General features: G+C 37.9%; 1 protein-coding gene across 1 annotated transcript; it reads right to left on the reverse strand.

The window, feature by feature from the left end:
- Positions 1 to 1,104: 1,104 nt before the first annotated feature.
- Positions 1,105 to 3,734, reverse strand: LOC110941559 (heterogeneous nuclear ribonucleoprotein 1). The gene is made up of 4 exons (XM_022183199.2): positions 3,342 to 3,734; positions 2,977 to 3,239; positions 1,629 to 2,766; positions 1,105 to 1,541 (listed from the first exon to the last, which is right to left on the reverse strand). Exons 2-4 carry the CDS (start codon positions 3,226 to 3,228, stop codon positions 1,528 to 1,530), a joined length of 1,404 nt encoding a protein of 467 aa, XP_022038891.1. The 5' UTR covers positions 3,229 to 3,239; positions 3,342 to 3,734; the 3' UTR covers positions 1,105 to 1,527.
- Between the last annotated feature and the right edge of the window lie 15,182 nt (positions 3,735 to 18,916).

The raw sequence follows: 18,916 nt of genomic DNA on the forward strand, positions 1-18,916 counted from the left end.
ATGATTTATTTAATGAAAAATGATCATTTTAGTTATTTTCGATTTTTCTTGTTGGTTGATCTTTCTTGTAGATACCAACTACGTTCATTTTCTATTTCTTCTTCATATATAAGTTTAGTTTTCTTTTACAACGTGTTATATAAATTCTTTATTGTTTATATATAACTTCATTTTCTTTTTTAATGTGGTATATAAATTCGCGTATGCCGCTAGGATACGATTTTATCTGTACATTGATATAAATTTGATCATAAACCAAGTTATCCAATATAGATTATATTATTGGGTACACCATAGTTTTGAAAAAATTAGATCAATATATAATTAAAATAAGGAAGGAAAATTGGTATTTAATAAACCAAGCTTTAACCAGTTGGTAAATAATAATCCAACCTACAGAATTGGTATATAATAATCCTACCTATCAACATGTTGGTACTCAATAAACTTTCGTTAATTTTTTTAACTGAAGTTAGTTTTTAAGTTTTATTTATTACACAAATAGTCCCTGTAGTTGTAATTTACTAGTTTTAACTATTTTATAAACCTCAAATCGAGGAAAAGGAGGATTTTCGTTTGGTTTTTTTGTTTCATAAAATAGTTAAAACTAGTAAATTACAACTACAGGGACTGTTTGTGTAATAAATAAAACATAAAAACTAACTTCAGTTAAAAAAAATTAACAGAAGTTCATTGAGTACCAAAATATTGATAGGTAGGATTATTATATACCAATTCTGTAGATTGGATTATTATTTACCAACTGGTTAAAGCTTGGTTTATTAAATACCAATTTTCCTTAAAATAAAAACATAACAGTATATTTCAATTTACATAAAATATTAATTAAAAAGAATTAAGAAAATGATCACATAATTTAAAAGGTGGTGAATATAGTACGACCCTTTAAAATATTGATTCGCGAAATCATATTTATATGGTGTGCAGAAAAACGAGTATGGATCTTATTATCTACTTGATGTGGACCCAAGAACAAATGGAATTGATTCATGTTATTGTTTATTTTACGGGCCCAATTGTTATATTCTTAGTATCAATAAATGGGACCAATGTTTATTATTTCATTTCATTATACATCACCACAAAATAAAAATGTTTATTATTTCATTTCATTATACATCACCACAAAATAAAAATGTTTATTTTAATAAACTTATTAACTCAAGTATCCAATCTTTCACACTTTGTAATCAAAATCGAAATACATCGTCGAAACGAAGATCAAGTAAGGGCAACCTTGCCCGATGTTACAACAACTCGACAACAAATGAAACCCGAACCGAATAACCCAAAACAGAAATGCAAATTATTTGGTCTAATTTAACGACCCTCATTCAAAAGACGCACATCAACCGTTGTCCTTTCGGAAGCCTAAGGTCAATTGAAACAAAACTTGACACCAAATACCCTTTTAAATCATGAAATCTATGTGTTGTATTGTACTAAATAGGATTATCTAGGGTTCTTCCTATTTGTTACCTTCTTGTATGTAAATCTTGAAAACTTCTATGTAGCAATCCCTACAATATTCACCAAGAAAAAGTTAATAATGCAAATCTTGAAAATATTATAGAAAATATTCTTTTAATTTAAAAGTTATTACATACCACTATTAGTTTGTCTATTTGTAATGCTATAGTTTCCAACATCTTCTGAATTGTCTAGCACATAACTGAATGAACCCGGGCCCGGACCCGGCCCGTCTAGATCAGTAGGTGAAGACTGCCAACTTGGGTCACCGTACATTGAACCGCTACGGTACAAGTTACCATAAGACCCTTCATGGCTTATACTAGGCCCGTTTCGTCCAATTGCTAGCCCATTATTGTTTTCATGGCCCCCTATGGGTCCAATACTTCCACTATTATTATAACCAAAAGGCCCAGAAGAGCTCATTCCACCTTGAGTAGGTATAGGAGATGAACCCCAATTGGGCCCATTTCCAAATACTCCAAAACCACTAGTTCCTGAACCCAAATAAGCACCCGACCCACCCGGGCTTGTGAGCCCGCTGTTGCCCCACACGTTTCGGGTTGATGAACCGATAAACGATTCGTTTCTGACGCTGCTTTGATTATATCCAATAGGGCTAATAAACCTACTTGGGTTTCCATTAAACTGCGGGCTTAAAACTCGCCCGTACCCGATATTGTTAGGGATGGTTCCAAACGCACCCGGGCTGAAATCCGGCTCAAGATTTATACCCGAACCATAACCAGATGACCCGAATGGAGAGAACCCAGTTCGTCCCCCACCAATCGGACTAAGCCGACTATCGGTTCGAACTCCATAACCTCCATTCGGGCTCATACTATAACCTTGTGGGTAGGTACTAGTAACCAACGTGTTGGGCCGGGTTAACCCGTAGTTAAACCCAACCAACGGGCTCTGGTTACGGGCTGGTGATAACTCTTTTGGGACCGCCCGTTTAACCTCGACCATTTTACCATTAAGTTCATGAAACGTCTTGATTAACACGCGATCAACTTCTTCTTCCGAATCAAATGTGATGAAACCGAAACCTCTTGGCCTTTGAGTGTTGTGATCATACATCACCACAACATCCGTAATATCACCAAACTGCTCAAAATATTTTTTGAAATCACTCTCGGTTACCGTAGATGCTAAACCGCCTACAAATATCTTCTTCGTACGCACACCCGGGCCCGGTGACCCTTGAATACCACCATTGCTTCGGTTCAGCCCGTTATAGTCTTCCCTTGGGACAGCCTTCTTTGCTTCAACCTGAAAGACAATGAACTTATGAACCACTTAGTTCATTCACATTCAAACATTGATACTGTAAAGCAGCGTTGTGCTAAACGTACCCCTCCCTCAACTAAATCAGTCATTTTATATCTCTACCTTAACTCAATAGGGGTATGTTTAGCATACCGGGGTACATTTAGCAGACCCCTAATGTAAACTAGGGTCGAAAACTTTAAACAAGCTTACCGTTCGACCATTGATCATATGTTTCTCCAACACAACCTTCTCAGCAACAACAGGATCAGCAAAAACCACAAACCCGAATCCACGAGCCCGACCCGTTATCCGATCTCGCATGATCACAGCCTCAATCACTTCACCATAGCTACTAAAATACTCTTTCAATCTACCCTCATCAGTATCCCAAGAAATCCCACCAATGAAGAGCTTTCCAAACTCAGATTCACTCTTCTCCACAATCCCATGTTGAATTGCCATATAATTCAATTCTACATTAAATCAATCAAAAGTTGAAAGATTTCTTGAATTTAAACCAAATTTAATAATTCAAAATGTGGGTATGAAAAAGATTAAAACTTGCAAATGTTTACCTTATCTTGACAATGATCAGATAACTAATTGATTAAAATTGGATCCATCAAACATCAATCCCAAGTAGATTCAAGATTTCTAAACACTCACAAATCAAAGAGATTGTAGAAAATGATTATAAAAAACAAAACAAAGTTATGGAAATTGAAAAGAATGAAAATTGGGTTCAGCATTAATATGAAAAAGGAGATCTGTGAAAAATAATAATATTAAGAATAGAGGGAAGGTATTGTTGGTGAAAAAGGTTCACATTTTCTTGGTTATTCCCCACTGGTTTGTGTATAATAATGAAAAGAAATGGAATTTGTAGTTGGGATTGATGGGAATAATAATATAAATTAATAGGAAGAGGAGAGAGAGGGAGACAGTGTGGTTTGGGCAAATCCTCTGGTGTAAGAATATTTGAAGAGATGACAGAAGATGATGAGCTTTTAAATCTTGGATTTCAGTAATTTTTAATTAAATAAAATCCAGATAAAAGTTTATGGGATTTTTTTTTTAAGTTATGGGATTAATTATTATTATTATTTGAGTTAAATGACATTTTAGTCCCTGTAGTTTGGGCTATTTTGTCAGTTTAATTCAAATGTTTCATTTTTCGTCTGTGAGTCAAAAAAGGTTTCATCGTTGCCATTTTAGTCTATTGAGTTAACTTCATCTATTTTTTCTGCTAACGAGAAGGGCAATTCAGTCATTTTATATATAATTCTGTTAACTAGAAGGGTAATTCAGCCATATAAAATGACCGAATTGCCCTTCTCGTTAATAAAAAAAATGGATGAAGTTAACTCAGTGGACTAATGGCAACAGTGAAACCTTTTTGGATCCACAGACGAAAAATAAAACATTTGAACTAAATTGGCAAAATGGCCCAAACCAGATGAACTAAAATGGCATTTAACTCTTATTGTTTTTTTTTTAAAGAAAAAAAATCAAACACAATGGGAATTCAAAGTATTCGGACGGATAATGAGAGGGGTTTTTGGGTATGATGCTGGATATGGGATTGATAAAAAAAATTATGGGTATGGCAAACTTGGCCCGATTACACGTAACCATATAGCGATCACATGAACCATATACTCGAAAAGCAAAAACTTATTTTTCTTTTTGTTTTCTCTTGAACTTTTATAGTATTGATTCATCATAATATTTTCGTTATGTGAGAAATGTTTTCTTTTGAGATATGAATTTGATAATGTTATTTATATTTTGAATGTTATGAAGTTTGATCTTACCATTCGAAATTTATATGACAATGAAATAGTATTTCAAACATTTTATAGCGGTGAATCAGTGATGCTATGCAGTTTATCATATTATAATTTGTTGTAGTTATTAGAAACATATGATTGTAAAAAAGTTAGAATGTCAAGAAAAAAACAAACACTTGAAAGTATTTTCTTTTTCTTTTTATGTGTAGTGGCTATACCCAAAGACCCTACATGTATTTGGCAGAGTATAAGATGTAAGATTAAACATATTATGTATTAATATTTAATCTATAGCCATCATAACCATTTACATAATATAGATCAAAATATTTAATAACCTATTAAATAATTAGTTGGTAATTGTTCATGGACCATATTACCCTTATTAACTAATTAGGTTTCCTCCTGGGTGCTTATATAATGAGAATTATGTGGAGGTTAAGGGGTTACTCAGTTACACAATTACGCACACCCCATTAGCCATAACATCATAATTTCGACCTCCTCTCCTAGCCGATATCCCTTTTCGGTTTCCTAAGTCCCCATCATTAGTCAGCACCTTAAGGAGGAACCAGATCACGATGACAAGCATGTCAAACTCCATTACTGGATTCTCCAACGCACTGTCTGCTATAACAAGTATGTTTTAATGTTTTCCTTTATGTATAAACAGAACTGAACCAACATGTGGTATCAGAGCATATGTTGATTAGTCAGTTCTGTTTTCGTATCCATAATTCTAGGATTGAAACTTGGAAAACGGATTTTTTGTAACTTTAAAACAGTGACAGCCGGTTTCGAGTCATGAAGATCGACTCGAGATCTCTGTTTTCGGGAAAAAGGTTAATTATATGTTCACTCAAATTCAACTGGGTTATGTTTTAGCCGAAATCTGTTTAGAAAAAACTATTAATATTCAGGTTTCGGGTTCCAGAATTTATGTTTTATGCTTTTAGGGTTCATCATGTTCTTGGGAAAATTCGATAATTCTGTTATGTTTTGGAATGTTTTAGGATTAATGAGTGTTTTTTCCATGTTTGATCCAATTTTATCTTTTAACTTTATTCGAAAACTGTTATTAGATAAACAGTTATAATTTTCAAAATATGTTGATAAAATTAGATCATCTTAAAACAGAAAATAATATCTCATAATCCCTTAGATTTCGAATTTTCAGTTATGTTATCACAATAAACAGCTGTTGACAGGAAGCTTCGAGATCATCAGATTACGACTCGAGACCATCAGTCTCGACTCGAGACCATAAGGTCTCGACTCGAAATCATAAGGGCTAAAAGGTCTACAACTCGAGACAAAGGTCTCGGCTCGAGACCGTAACGTCATAACTCGAGACCATAAGGTTGCGACTCGAGACCATAACGTCATAACTCGAGACCATAAGGTTGCGACTCGAGACCGTGGTTGCGACTCGAGACCTCATCATGACTCGAGATCTCATAAGATATAGTAGTCGAGACCATGGTTCCGACTCGTGACAACAAGGTTGCGACTCGAGACCTCATAACTGACTTGAGATCTCATAACTCAGTCGAGACCTGACTCGAAACCTCATTATTTTAGGCTGTTTAGATGTGAACTAACGGGTAGTTTGCTATTAAATAATTGGTTTTGTAGTTATTTAATTAATTAATCAGAATCAGATAATGTTTTGCAAAACCAAAATAGCTTAACTTGAATGAGCTTCTGATGTATCATTTCTGGCCAAAGCTGACTTGATACATCTACTTACCATTCAAGTATTACGAAAGCTATGTTAAGTGTGCATCATAAGCATGAATGTTTTAATATCTGGCCAAAGCTGATTTAATTCTTTCATAGATGGCATACTTAACAAGTGCATAACTAAAGTGATTGTTTCAATTTCTGGCCAAAGCTGATTTGTTACAACCACTTTGCACATATGCTTAAATGATTACACTTCTGGCCAAAGCTGTTTTGTCTTCGTTTAAGTAGAATTTTTAACTAAGTCTATTATTTTGATGTTAGTAATAGACAATATCACAGCTTCATAACGTAAAATGGTCATTATTTATGCCTGCCTTAGCTTAACGTGCCCTTAGATCACATTAGGACTTCTTCCTTAGTATCATAACTTGCTCATCTTATTTCCACTATCAGCACCAAATCAGGGGATTCCATCTTTGACTGGTGATCACTTTGCTGCGTGGAAGGATGCTCTCATGCTTACGCTTGGGCTGCTGGATTTTGATTATGCTCTAAGGGAGAATAAGCCAGTGGACCTTACCACTCAGAGTACTGCTGCTGAGCAGATACTTCATGAAAAGTGGACTAGGTGTAACCGCATGTGTCTCATGTTTATGAAGCAGTCCATAAGCAATGCTATCAGGGGAGCTATTCCTGATTCTGAAGATGCTAAAACCTACTTGGCTTTTGTGGAGGCGCAGTTCAAGGGGACGTCTAAAGCGCACGCTAGTACCCTTATTCTCAAGCTGGCGACAACTAAGTATGATGGGAGGAGCGGCATTCGCGAGCACATCATGATGATGAATGACATGGCCAATAAGCTGAAGGGGCTGGTGTAACACCCTTAATAATTTAACATAATTTAACTAAATATTTCATGAAACTTTGTAAAAATCAGAGTTTACAAAAGCATTTCGTGTTTTAAACCATACATACTAGTAGAATTTTTCCAAGCATGTTCAAGATAATGCATAATTCATTTAAAGGCAACCCCTACTAGTCAACTAACAACTAGTTTAAAGGATTCAAAACACCATTAACAAAATCTTTATGACATTTTTAAAGTTTAGACAAGATTATATTCAGTGCGGAAGCTTCAAATTGCATGTTCGGTTCTTGACGAAGTGCTTGATCATCATCCGGGAGAGATTCATTCATACCTAGAGTCAAACACTAAAAACCGTTAGTTTTGACTTTAATATATAATGTATAAACAGGTTTTAACAACACAAGTGACTATAAAATATAAATTTTTACTGGGTTCCACCGTAAATTACGGTATCACCGTAAATTACGGTGGACCTGGAAATGTTATGGTTCTGCCGTAAAACAGTAGCAAAACACCGTAACACATTGTTGTCCACCGTAAATTACGGTGGAACCGTAATTTACGGTGGGTTCTGCACATTTGCACTTTGGCTATTTTTCAACTTTAGAAGCTCATAACTCTTTACTCATTGATCCGATTCAACCAATTCTTCTTGCTATGAGTCCGTAATAAAACTTCGGACTTAACCATGTAAATTTTACATTGCGGAAATCGAGATACCACAAATTGGTTCACGAATTTCCTTATTCCCATTATTCGACCCATTAGTGTGAGTGCATAGCACCTCTTTTCATTCTTAAACCCTTTTAACATATTTACCCAATTACCCGGGCTCACATACTTGGTGTTTTCACGCCAATTCCATGGCTTTGAAATTCCTCTATGGCTATTACTTGATTATTCGGAATTCAAGCATTCCGTTTCAAACAATCCTTTTTCCTTTAACATTATTGTTTGACCCATATCCCGGGTTCTTATACTTAGATTCGCCATTACCAAATCATTAGTATGGTACAATTTATCATTTAACAAGGCATGAGACTTTCAAGTCGCAACTCTCGTGACTCTTTTGAAAACATCATTTTGACCCGTTTTGCCAATTAGTGAAAACCATCACTTCATTGACTGACCCAACTAAATACCGAGTTCTTATTTTGACCCGTTTGATAGTCGAGTGCACTTCGTCACTTATCGACACATCAAACGCATCCTTTACACTACAACATCAATTACATATCAAACCAAAGCAACTAAACTTAATTCGACGAGACTAAAGTCACGTACCTTCGAAGCACACCTTTTCCGCGGGTATCACCTCCGGCGTGTCCACTTCACGTTCCGGATTCCTTGCCTAAAGAGTCCAATTCATAAAAGATTAGAACTCTTTTTCATAAGCTTTAACGCATTCATTCATTACATATGTAAATCTGCGTTTTTAGCAATCTTTAACATTTTAATCCTCATTTAGGCGTTTTATCAATCACCTTGCGGGTCAGATTTTTACATGATCTAAACCAAGTTCATAACTTGAATTTATCACTCAAATCAACTTCAATTAGACAATATACACATATTTTAACATCAACAATTTCAGAGATTATCTCACAATTTCAGTTTTCACTAGAACAAGAGTCTTAGTCCTAGTGTTTATCAAGTTCTACTAACTTACTAATCACCCACTATAGTGATTTTGATTCCTACAACTAACATGCAAGATTTTAACAAGAAATCATCTAGGGTTTGTCCCTAAACCTTACTTTACTTCCAATTTCATGTTTACTACACATAATCAAGCTCTACATCCGATTTTGATCACATACATGAACTTTGAATCGAACGAAAATGACCTAATTCAACATACCTTAGGATCCCTTTGACAAGGTGATCACGATTCAGTGCTTGAATTTCGATTTCTAACTGATTTGAGGCTCCAATTTGTGATTTTCTTGCAAATTAGGGTTTGGGTGAAGAAATCCCCTGTCGCCCCTGCTTGTTGATCGACCAGACACCTCTTGAATGGGGTGTTTGGTTGATTTTTACTATTTTAGTAATTTAAGTTTCTATTTTAACAACTTTAGTCCCTCCACTCTTATTTAGTTTATATTCTTGGCCTTTTAACTCATTCAAGTGTTACTACAAGACTCTTAACTAACTAGGTTATATATCCTAGTTAGTTTATTCTTGTTTATTATACATTTTATAATTCTAGTATAAAGTTTTGAAATTTCGGGATGTTACAAGTCCACCCCCCTTAAAGAGGGTTTCGTCCCCGAAACCGAATTACGTACCGAATAACGTAGGGTAGAGCCGTTGCATTTCTTCTTCGGACTCCCACGTAGTATCCGCACCCTTACGGTGTTCCCATTTAACCTTCACTTGGTTGATCTTTTTGTTTCTCAAACTCTTCACTTTATGATCTAGAATTTCAATTGGCCTTACCGCGTAGTTAAGGCTGTTATCCACCTCGATATCGTTGTAGTGGACACGAGCAGTCTCGTCCGCTAAACATTTACGAAGATGTGACACGTGGAATGTGCTATGTACTCCACTCAACTCCTCAGGTAGCTCGAGACGGTATGCTACCTTTCCAACCCGTTCTACGATTTCGAATGGCACGATAAATCTTGGGCTCAACTTTCCTCTTTTTCTAAATCGAATTATCCCCTTCCACGGCGATACTTTCAACATTACCTTATCGCCCACTTGAAATTCTATTGGCCTCATTCGTTTATCCGCATAGGATTTTTGTCGATCCTGAGCTGCTTTTAAGTGAGTGCGGATTAAGTCGATCTTACAATTTGTAGCTCGGATTATATCAGTCTGAGCTAAACCCCGCGGACCAACTTCTCCCCAACAAACTGGGGTTCGGCACTTTCTACCATATAACATCTCGTATGGAGCCATTTTAATACTCGTGTGATAGCTGTTGTTATATGAGAATTCGACTAAGGGTAAATGGACATCCCAACTGCCCCCAAAGTCGATAATGCAAGCACGCAACATATCTTCCAACGTTTGTATTGTTCTCTCACTTTGCCCATCCGTTTGGGGATGGTAAGCCGTGCTAATAAACAGCTTGGTTCCCATTTGTTCTTGGAAACCACGCCAAAAATCCGAAGTAAACTGGGTATCTCTTTCGGACACTATGGATATCGGTACTCCGTGACGCGCCACAATCTCGTTAGTATACACTTCTGACATCTTTTCTGATGTATAGGTCTCACGAATCGGAATAAAATGTGCACTTTTTGTCAATCGATCTACTACTACCCATATGGCGTCAAAACCACGGCTAGTTTTGGGCAGTTTAGTCAGCAGGTCCATCGTAATTTGTTCCCACTTCCAAACTGGAATGTCTAATGGCTGCAGCTTACCGTATGGTTTTTGATGCTCTGCTTTGACTTGTAAACAAGTCAGGCACTTCTCCACATACTTCACGATATCTCTTTTCATTCCGGGCCACCAATAATTTTGTTTTAAATCATTATACATCTTGGTCGCCCCCGGATGTATCGAATAACGAGATTTATGGGCCTCGTCAAGTAAAAGTGCTTTGGCTCCACATGTATTGGGAACCCAAATTCTCCCAAATCGAGTTTTTAATCCTTGGTTGCCGTCCTCCAAATCTTTTAACTGCCCTACTATTCTTTCCTTTTTCACATTCTCTTCTTTTATTGCTTCACTTTGAGATTTTCGAATTTGGTCAAGCAATCCCGATGTCACTATTAGTTGCATCGATCGGACTCGAATAGGCGCATAATCTGTCTTTCGGCTTAGCGCGTCCGCTACTACATTAGCCTTCCCGGGATGGTAATGTATATCACAATCAAAGTCTTTGACCGTCTCCAACCACCGCCTTTGCCTCATATTTAATTCCTTCTGATCGAAGAAATACTTTAGGCTTTTGTGGTCGGTAAAAATAGTGAACTTTACCCTGTACAGATAATGCCTCCATATTTTCAAGGCGAACACCACCGCCGCTAGCTCGAGGTCATGAGTAGGATATCTCTTTTCGTGAGTTTTCAGCTGCCTTGAGGCATAGGCTATAACCTTGCCTCGTTGCATCAGAACGCAACCAAGCCCCGAATGCGAGGCATCCGAGTAAACTATCATATCATCCGTTCCATCCGGTAATGACAATACCGGTGCTTGTGTCAATTTTTCCTTAAGCGTTTGGAACGCCTTTTCTTGGTCCTCGCCCCACATAAATTTCTCCTCCTTGCGGGTTAGTTTGGTCAGTGGCATGGCAATTTTGGAGAAATCTTGTATGAACCTCCGATAATAACCCGCAAGCCCCAAAAAGCTTCTGATTTCCGAAGGATTCCTCGGTGGATTCCATTTCGCCACGGCTTCTATTTTTGACGGGTCTACTAATACCCCGTTTGCGTTGATGACGTGCCCAAGAAATTGCACCTCTCGCAACCAGAAGGCGCATTTTGAAAATTTTGCATACAACTTTTCCCTTCTGAGCGTCTCCAAGACTTCGTACAAATGTCTTGCGTGTTCCGCTTCGTCCTTTGAGTATATTAAAATGTCGTCAATAAACACTATTACCGACTTATCTAACATGGACTTGCAGACCCGGTTCATGAGGTCCATGAAGGCCACGGGCGCATTTGTTAACCCAAAGGACATCACCAAGAATTCGTAATGTCCGTACCATGTACGGAAAGCCGTCTTCGGTATGTCTTCCTCCTTGACTCTCAACTGGTGGTACCCCGATCTAAGGTCGATCTTGGAGAACCATTTAGCACCTTGAAATTGATCGAATAAGTCGTCAATTCTTGGAAGTGGATATCGATTTTTCACCGTGAGTTTGTTCAACTCGCGGTAATCGATGCACATACGCATACTCCCATCCTTTTTCTTAACAAACAACACCGGTGCGCCCCACGGTGACACACTTGGGTGAATAAAGCCTTTGTCGAGGAGATCTTGAATTTGAGACATTAACTCTTGCAATTCTGAGGGTGCAAGCCGATACGGCGCCTTGGCCACGGGTTTCGCGCCCGGAATCAATTCGATCCCGAACTCTATCTCCTGTTCCGGCGGTATTCCCGGTAGGTCTTCCGGGAACACATCGGCGTATTCGCGCACTACCGGCACGTCTTCAATCTTTAACGACTCTTTATTTGGTTCATTTGCGTATATCATGAATGCTCTACATCCGTGCTTCATGAGCTTATAAGCTTTTATCATTGAGCACATAACAGGTTTTCCTTCCTTCTCACCACGTATGATAATCGATTTCCCACTTGGAGATTTTAGTTTTATCTCCTTGCGGAAACACATGACTTTCGCATTATGTCGGGATAGCCAATCCATTCCGACCACTACTTGGAACTCTCCCATGGACATAGGAATTAAATCTATCGGGTATTCCTCATCATCTATGCTTATCTTACAATCTCGACATATGTCACATACAAGGAAGCTTTTGTTGTCACCTATTTCTACCTCTAATGGCATAGGTAATTTTGTTAATACAAAGGAAGGATGTCGAATAAGTCCATGTGAAATAAAGGACTTATTCGCACCCGTATCAAATAACACATGAGCAGGAATTGAATTTATGGCAAATATACCTGAGACCACATCGGGCTCCGTTTTCGCCTCCACTGTCGTTAACTGGAAAGATCTAGCTTTAGCTTTTGGTGCTTCGGTGTGTGCACTCTTATCTTCCCTCTTTCCGGACAATTTCGGGCACTCGGATTTCTTGTGACCCGGCTGATAACATTTGTAGCATACCGAAACTTTCCCTGGGCACAATGCAGCCGTGTGCCCTGTCTTCCCGCATATAGGACACGGCTTGTCCTTAAACCGGCACTCTCCCTTGTGCCCTTTCCCACATACTTTACAGCTTGGCGAGTTACTTTTTCCTTCTTGCTTCTTTGATGAGTCATTTACGCGTGCCTTTTTTGTAGGACTTGGATTAACCACTTGCGCCCTTCTTTCACCCCTCTCAACTTGTTTCTTCAACTCTATCTCTCTTTCCCGAGCGGCGTTGATGATTTCGGTGAGGGTTTCATACTTTGAGGGAGTCATGAACTCCTGATACTCTGCGCTTAGCATATTATAATAATAATACACCTTCTGTTCTTCGGTCGTTACCAATTCATCACAAAACCTTAATTTGTCAAGAAAGGTTCCCGTGATTTTATCAATGGATTCGCCCTTCTGCCTAAGCTGGATAAATTCTTCTTTGATTCGATTGATAACCGCCTTGGGACTGTGATGTTTAAGGAAGGGTACCTTAAACTCATCCCATGTCATCGCCTTCGCTTCTTTGCTACCGATTTCCTTTTTCTTATTATCCCACCAGTCTTTTGCTTGACCTCTCAGTTGACCCGTGCCATACGCCACGAAGTCATTCGCGTCACAGTGGGTTCTCTCAAATACCCCTTCTATATCACTTAACCACCTTTGGCACACTATCGGATCCACTTCTCCGTTGTAGAGTGGTGGTTTGCATGCCATAAATTCTTTGTACGAGCAGCCCTTACGCTCTACCAATTTCTCCTTGGCTAAATTTGCATTATCCTCCAGTTTCTTTATCCTTTCATCCACCACTGATAACACCGTGGTTTGGATTTTATCGATGAAACCCGACAAACTATTCTCGATTGCTTTTCCTACCTCTTCAGCAATCACTTCTCTCATTTGTTCGGTGACTCTTGGCACCGCTTCGTCATTTCCCTTATCCGTCATCTTTGAAACTGAAATGTTTACATTTAAACGTTAAACATTTCGTTTATAACATAGCTTCTTTTGTTTTGGTTTAGTCAAGTTCTCAACTTGCTTTAACCGTTTAAATTTGGTGCACTTCCCGGGTTTGAGTGTGTTAACACACTCTTCCCATGCCCTTTAATTTCTTTCTTATTCACATATAGAACATAATTTGTTAACATAATAAGTTAACTCTTACCGGACGATCGATCAAGCTTGAACCGAACACTTTTGTTGACAACCTTAAGCTCTGATTACCAACTTGTAACACCCTTAATAATTTAACATAATTTAACTAAATATTTCATGAAACTTTGTAAAAATCAGAGTTTACAAAAGCATTTCGTGTTTTAAACCATGCATACTAGTAGAATTTTTCCAAGCATGTTCAAGATAATGCATAATTCATTTAAAGGCAACCCCTACTAGTCAACTAACAACTAGTTTAAAGGATTCAAAACACCATTAACAAAATCTTTATGACATTTTTAAAGTTTAGACAAGATTATATTCAGTGCGGAAGCTTCAAATTGCATGTTCGGTTCTTGACGAAGTGCTTGATCATCATCCGGGAGAGATTCATTCATACCTAGAGTCAAACACTAAAAACCGTTAGTTTTGACTTTAATATATAATGTATAAACAGGTTTTAACAACACAAGTGACTATAAAATATAAATTTTTACTGGGTTCCACCGTAAATTACGGTATCACCGTAAATTACGGTGGACCTGGAAATGTTATGGTTCTGCCGTAAAACAGTAGCAAAACACCGTAACACATTGTTGTCCACCGTAAATTACGGTGGAACCGTAATTTACGGTGGGTTCTGCACATTTGCACTTTGGCTATTTTTCAACTTTAGAAGCTCATAACTCTTTACTCATTGATCCGATTCAACCAATTCTTCTTGCTATGAGTCCGTAATAAAACTTCGGACTTAACCATGTAAATTTTACATTGCGGAAACCGAGATACCACAAATTGGTTCACGAATTTCCTTATTCCCATTATTCGACCCATTAGTGTGAGTGCATAGCACCTCTTTTCATTCTTAAACCCTTTTAACATATTTACCCAATTACCCGGGCTCACATACTTGGTGTTTTCACGCCAATTCCATGGCTTTGAAATTCCTCTATGGCTATTACTTGATTATTCGGAATTCAAGCATTCCGTTTCAAACAATCCTTTTTCCTTTAACATTATTGTTTGACCCATATCCCGGGTTCTTATACTTAGATTCGCCGTTACCAAATCATTAGTATGGTACAATTTATCATTTAACAAGGCATGAGACTTTCAAGTCGCAACTCTCGTGACTCTTTTGAAAACATCATTTTGACCCGTTTTGCCAATTAGTGAAAACCATCACTTCATTGACTGACCCAACTAAATACCGAGTTCTTATTTTGACCCGTTTGATAGTCGAGTGCACTTCGTCACTTATCGACACATCAAACGCATCCTTTACACTACAACATCAATTACATGTCAAACCAAAGCAACTAAACTTAATTCGACGAGACTAAAGTCACGTACCTTCAAAGCACACCTTTTCCGCGGGTATCACCTCCGGCGTGTCCACTTCACGTTCCGGATTCCTTGCCTAAAGAGTCCAATTCATAAAAGATTAGAACTCTTTTTCATAAGCTTTAACGCATTCATTCATTACATATGTAAATCTGCGTTTTTAGCAATCTTTAACATTTTAATCCTCATTTAGGCGTTTTATCAAACACCTTGCGGGTCAGATTTTTACATGATCTAAACCAAGTTCATAACTTGAATTTATCACTCAAATCAACTTCAATTAGACAATATACACATATTTTAACATCAACAATTTCAGAGATTATCTCACAATTTCAGTTTTCACTAGAACAAGAGTCTTAGTCCTAGTGTTTATCAAGTTCTACTAACTTACTAATCACCCACTATAGTGATTTTGATTCCTACAACTAACATGCAAGATTTTAACAAGAAATCATCTAGGGTTTGTCCCTAAACCTTACTTTACTTCCAATTTCATGTTTACTACACATAATCAAGCTCTACATCCGATTTTGATCACATACATGAACTTTGAATCGAACGAAAATGACCTAATTCAACATACCTTAGGATCCCTTTGACAAGGTGATCACGATTCAGTGCTTGAATTTCGATTTCTAACTGATTTGAGGCTCCAATTTGTGATTTTCTTGCAAATTAGGGTTTGGGTGAAGAAATCCCCTGTCGCCCCTGCTTGTTGATCGACCAGACACCTCTTGAATGGGGTGTTTGGTTGATTTTTACTATTTTAGTAATTTAAGTTTCTATTTTAACAACTTTAGTCCCTCCACTCTTATTTAGTTTATATTCTTGGCCTTTTAACTCATTCAAGTGTTACTACAAGACTCTTAACTAACTAGGTTATTTATCCTAGTTAGTTTATTCTTGTTTATTATACATTTTATAATTCTAGTATAAAGTTTTGAAATTTCGGGATGTTACAGCTGGAAATGGAAATCAGTGATGGTTTCCTTGTTCATTTCATCATTACTTTGCTTCCTTCGTCCTTTGAAGCATTCAAGATCAATTACAACACTCAGAAGGACAAATGGACAATGAGTGAACTGGTCGCTATGTGCATACAGGAGGAAGAGCGTATGAGGATGGATCGCCATACTGATGTTGCAAACTTCACTACCTCCAATTCTAAGAAAAGGAAGAACAATTATCAGAGGAAGGATGCTTCAAAAGTCCAAAGGCCTAATCCTAATCCTAATACAAGTGCACCTTCCAGCTCTAAGAACTCGTTAGGCAGTATCCGCTGCAAGTTCTGTAAAAAGACAGGACACATGCAGAAGGAATGCCCTGACTTTAAGGAGTGGCTGGCTAAGAAAGGTAACGATTATTTTATGATACTTGAGTCCTATAATTTAAGTGTTCCTGCTAATTCTTGGTGGTTTGATTCTGGTTCTATGGTTCATGTTACCAATTCTACTCAGGGATTCCTTTCAATCCGGAAACTGGAAAGAAACCAAAGAACGCTTAAGGTTGGGGATGATCGAGAATTAGAAGTGAAGGCCATTGGAACATTACAATTAGTTATGAAAACTGGTTTATGTATTAAACTTTATGATACCTTATATGTTCCTGAGGTAACTCGGAACCTTGTATCAGGACCAAAGTTAGACATGGACGGTTTTATTGTTTCCCATGGTCATCGCAAACTCTCTATCCTCTATGATTCTGTTCTTTATGGCACTGGTGTTCTGGATGGTGGTCTCTATAGATTAGAACTAGATGATGCCTTTTCCAAATCTTTGTTGTCATATAACATTAATGAATCACTCACAAAGATGGAAGAGAAACGAGACTTAGAGACTTCATCCATGTTGTGGCATCAGCGTTTAGGCCACATTTCAAAAGAACGATTAAATCGTCTCGTAAAGGATGAAGTCTTACCTCCTCTCGATTTCTCTGATTTTGGAACATGTGTCAAATGTCTTAAAGGTAAAATGACATTAGCGAATAAGAAAGGTGCCACTAGGAGTTCTAATTTATTAGAACTCATTCACACTGACATTAGTGGTCCCTACCAAATCGCTGGCATAACAGGACATACTTCATTTATCACTTTCATTGACGATTATTCTCGTTACATGTACTTGTATCTTATTAAGGAGAAATTTGAATCTCTTACAACTTTTAAAGATTATAAGGCTAAAGTTGAAAAGCAATTAGATCGTCAGATTAAAGTTGTGAGATCAGATAGAGGCGGTGAATATTATGGAAGACATACTGATGTGGGTCAAGCTCCTGGTCCATTTTATGAGTTTTGTAAGGGCCAGGGGATTGTGAACCAATACACCATGCCTGGTACACCTCAGCAGAACGGAGTCGCTGAAAGAAGAAACCGTACCCTTATGAACATGGTGCGCAGTATGTTAGCCAACACTAATTTACCATTATTCCTCTGGACTGAAGCGTTAAAAGCAGCTGTTCATATACTCAATAGAGTTCCTTCTAAGTCTGTCCCTAAAACTCCTTATGAACTTTGGATAGGAAGGAAACCGAGTCTTAAATATATGAAAGTATGGGGCTGCATTGCTGAAGCAAAACTTTATAATCCTTTCCTAAGGAAACTTGACCCTAAAACAGTTACCTGTTTCTTTATCGAGTATCCTGAGAACTCTAAGGGTTATCGTTTCTATTGTCCTTCCCATGTCACCAGTATTGTTGAAACCAAGCGTGCCGCGTTCCTGGAGGATTTCAAGGTCAGTGGGAGCAGTACCAACCCTTACGAAGAATTGCAAGAAGTACAAGACGCGGGGGGGAGAGACTCGTCGCTTACCATTACTCCGATTACTCCTCTTGTACCCAATGCGACTACTGGACCAACTCCAAATTCACCTCTACAATCAGAACCCATTATACCTCATGACGAAGGCACATCAAACACTCATAACCACGACAACGCTGAACCCGACAATCCACTCAGGAGGTCATCTAGGCAAAGAAAGCCTACTAATTGGGATGATTATATTACCTACCTGACTGAAATGGATCCCGGAAAGCTCAATGATCCTATCTCTTACAATGAAGCCATTAGCAGTGATCAGTCTTCTGAATGGAATAAAGCGATGATTGATGAGCTTGAATCCATGAAGAAAAATGACGTTTGGGATTTGGTAGAATTACCCAACGGAGTCAAACCCGTAGGATGCAAATGGGTGTTCAAAACAAAACTGGATCCGAATGGGAACGTTGAACGCTACAAAGCGAGATTGGTTGCAAAGGGCTACACTCAGAAAGAGGGAATTGATTATCAAGAGACGTTTTCACCTGTCTCTCGTAAAGATTCATTAAGGATCGTCATGGCCCTAGTAGCTCATTTCGATTTAGAGCTGCATCAGATGGACGTTAAAACCGCTTTCCTTAACGGAGATTTGGACGAAGATGTTTACATGAAACAACCTGAAGGCTTTAAACCTGAGGGTCAGGAGCATCTAGTCTGTAAGTTGAAGAAATCCATCTACGGGTTGAAACAAGCATCACGTCAGTGGTACCTCAAGTTTCATGAAGTCATGAA

This window comes from Helianthus annuus, chromosome 5 (genome assembly GCF_002127325.2).
Source record: "Helianthus annuus cultivar XRQ/B chromosome 5, HanXRQr2.0-SUNRISE, whole genome shotgun sequence".
NCBI lineage: Eukaryota > Viridiplantae > Streptophyta > Magnoliopsida > Asterales > Asteraceae > Helianthus > Helianthus annuus.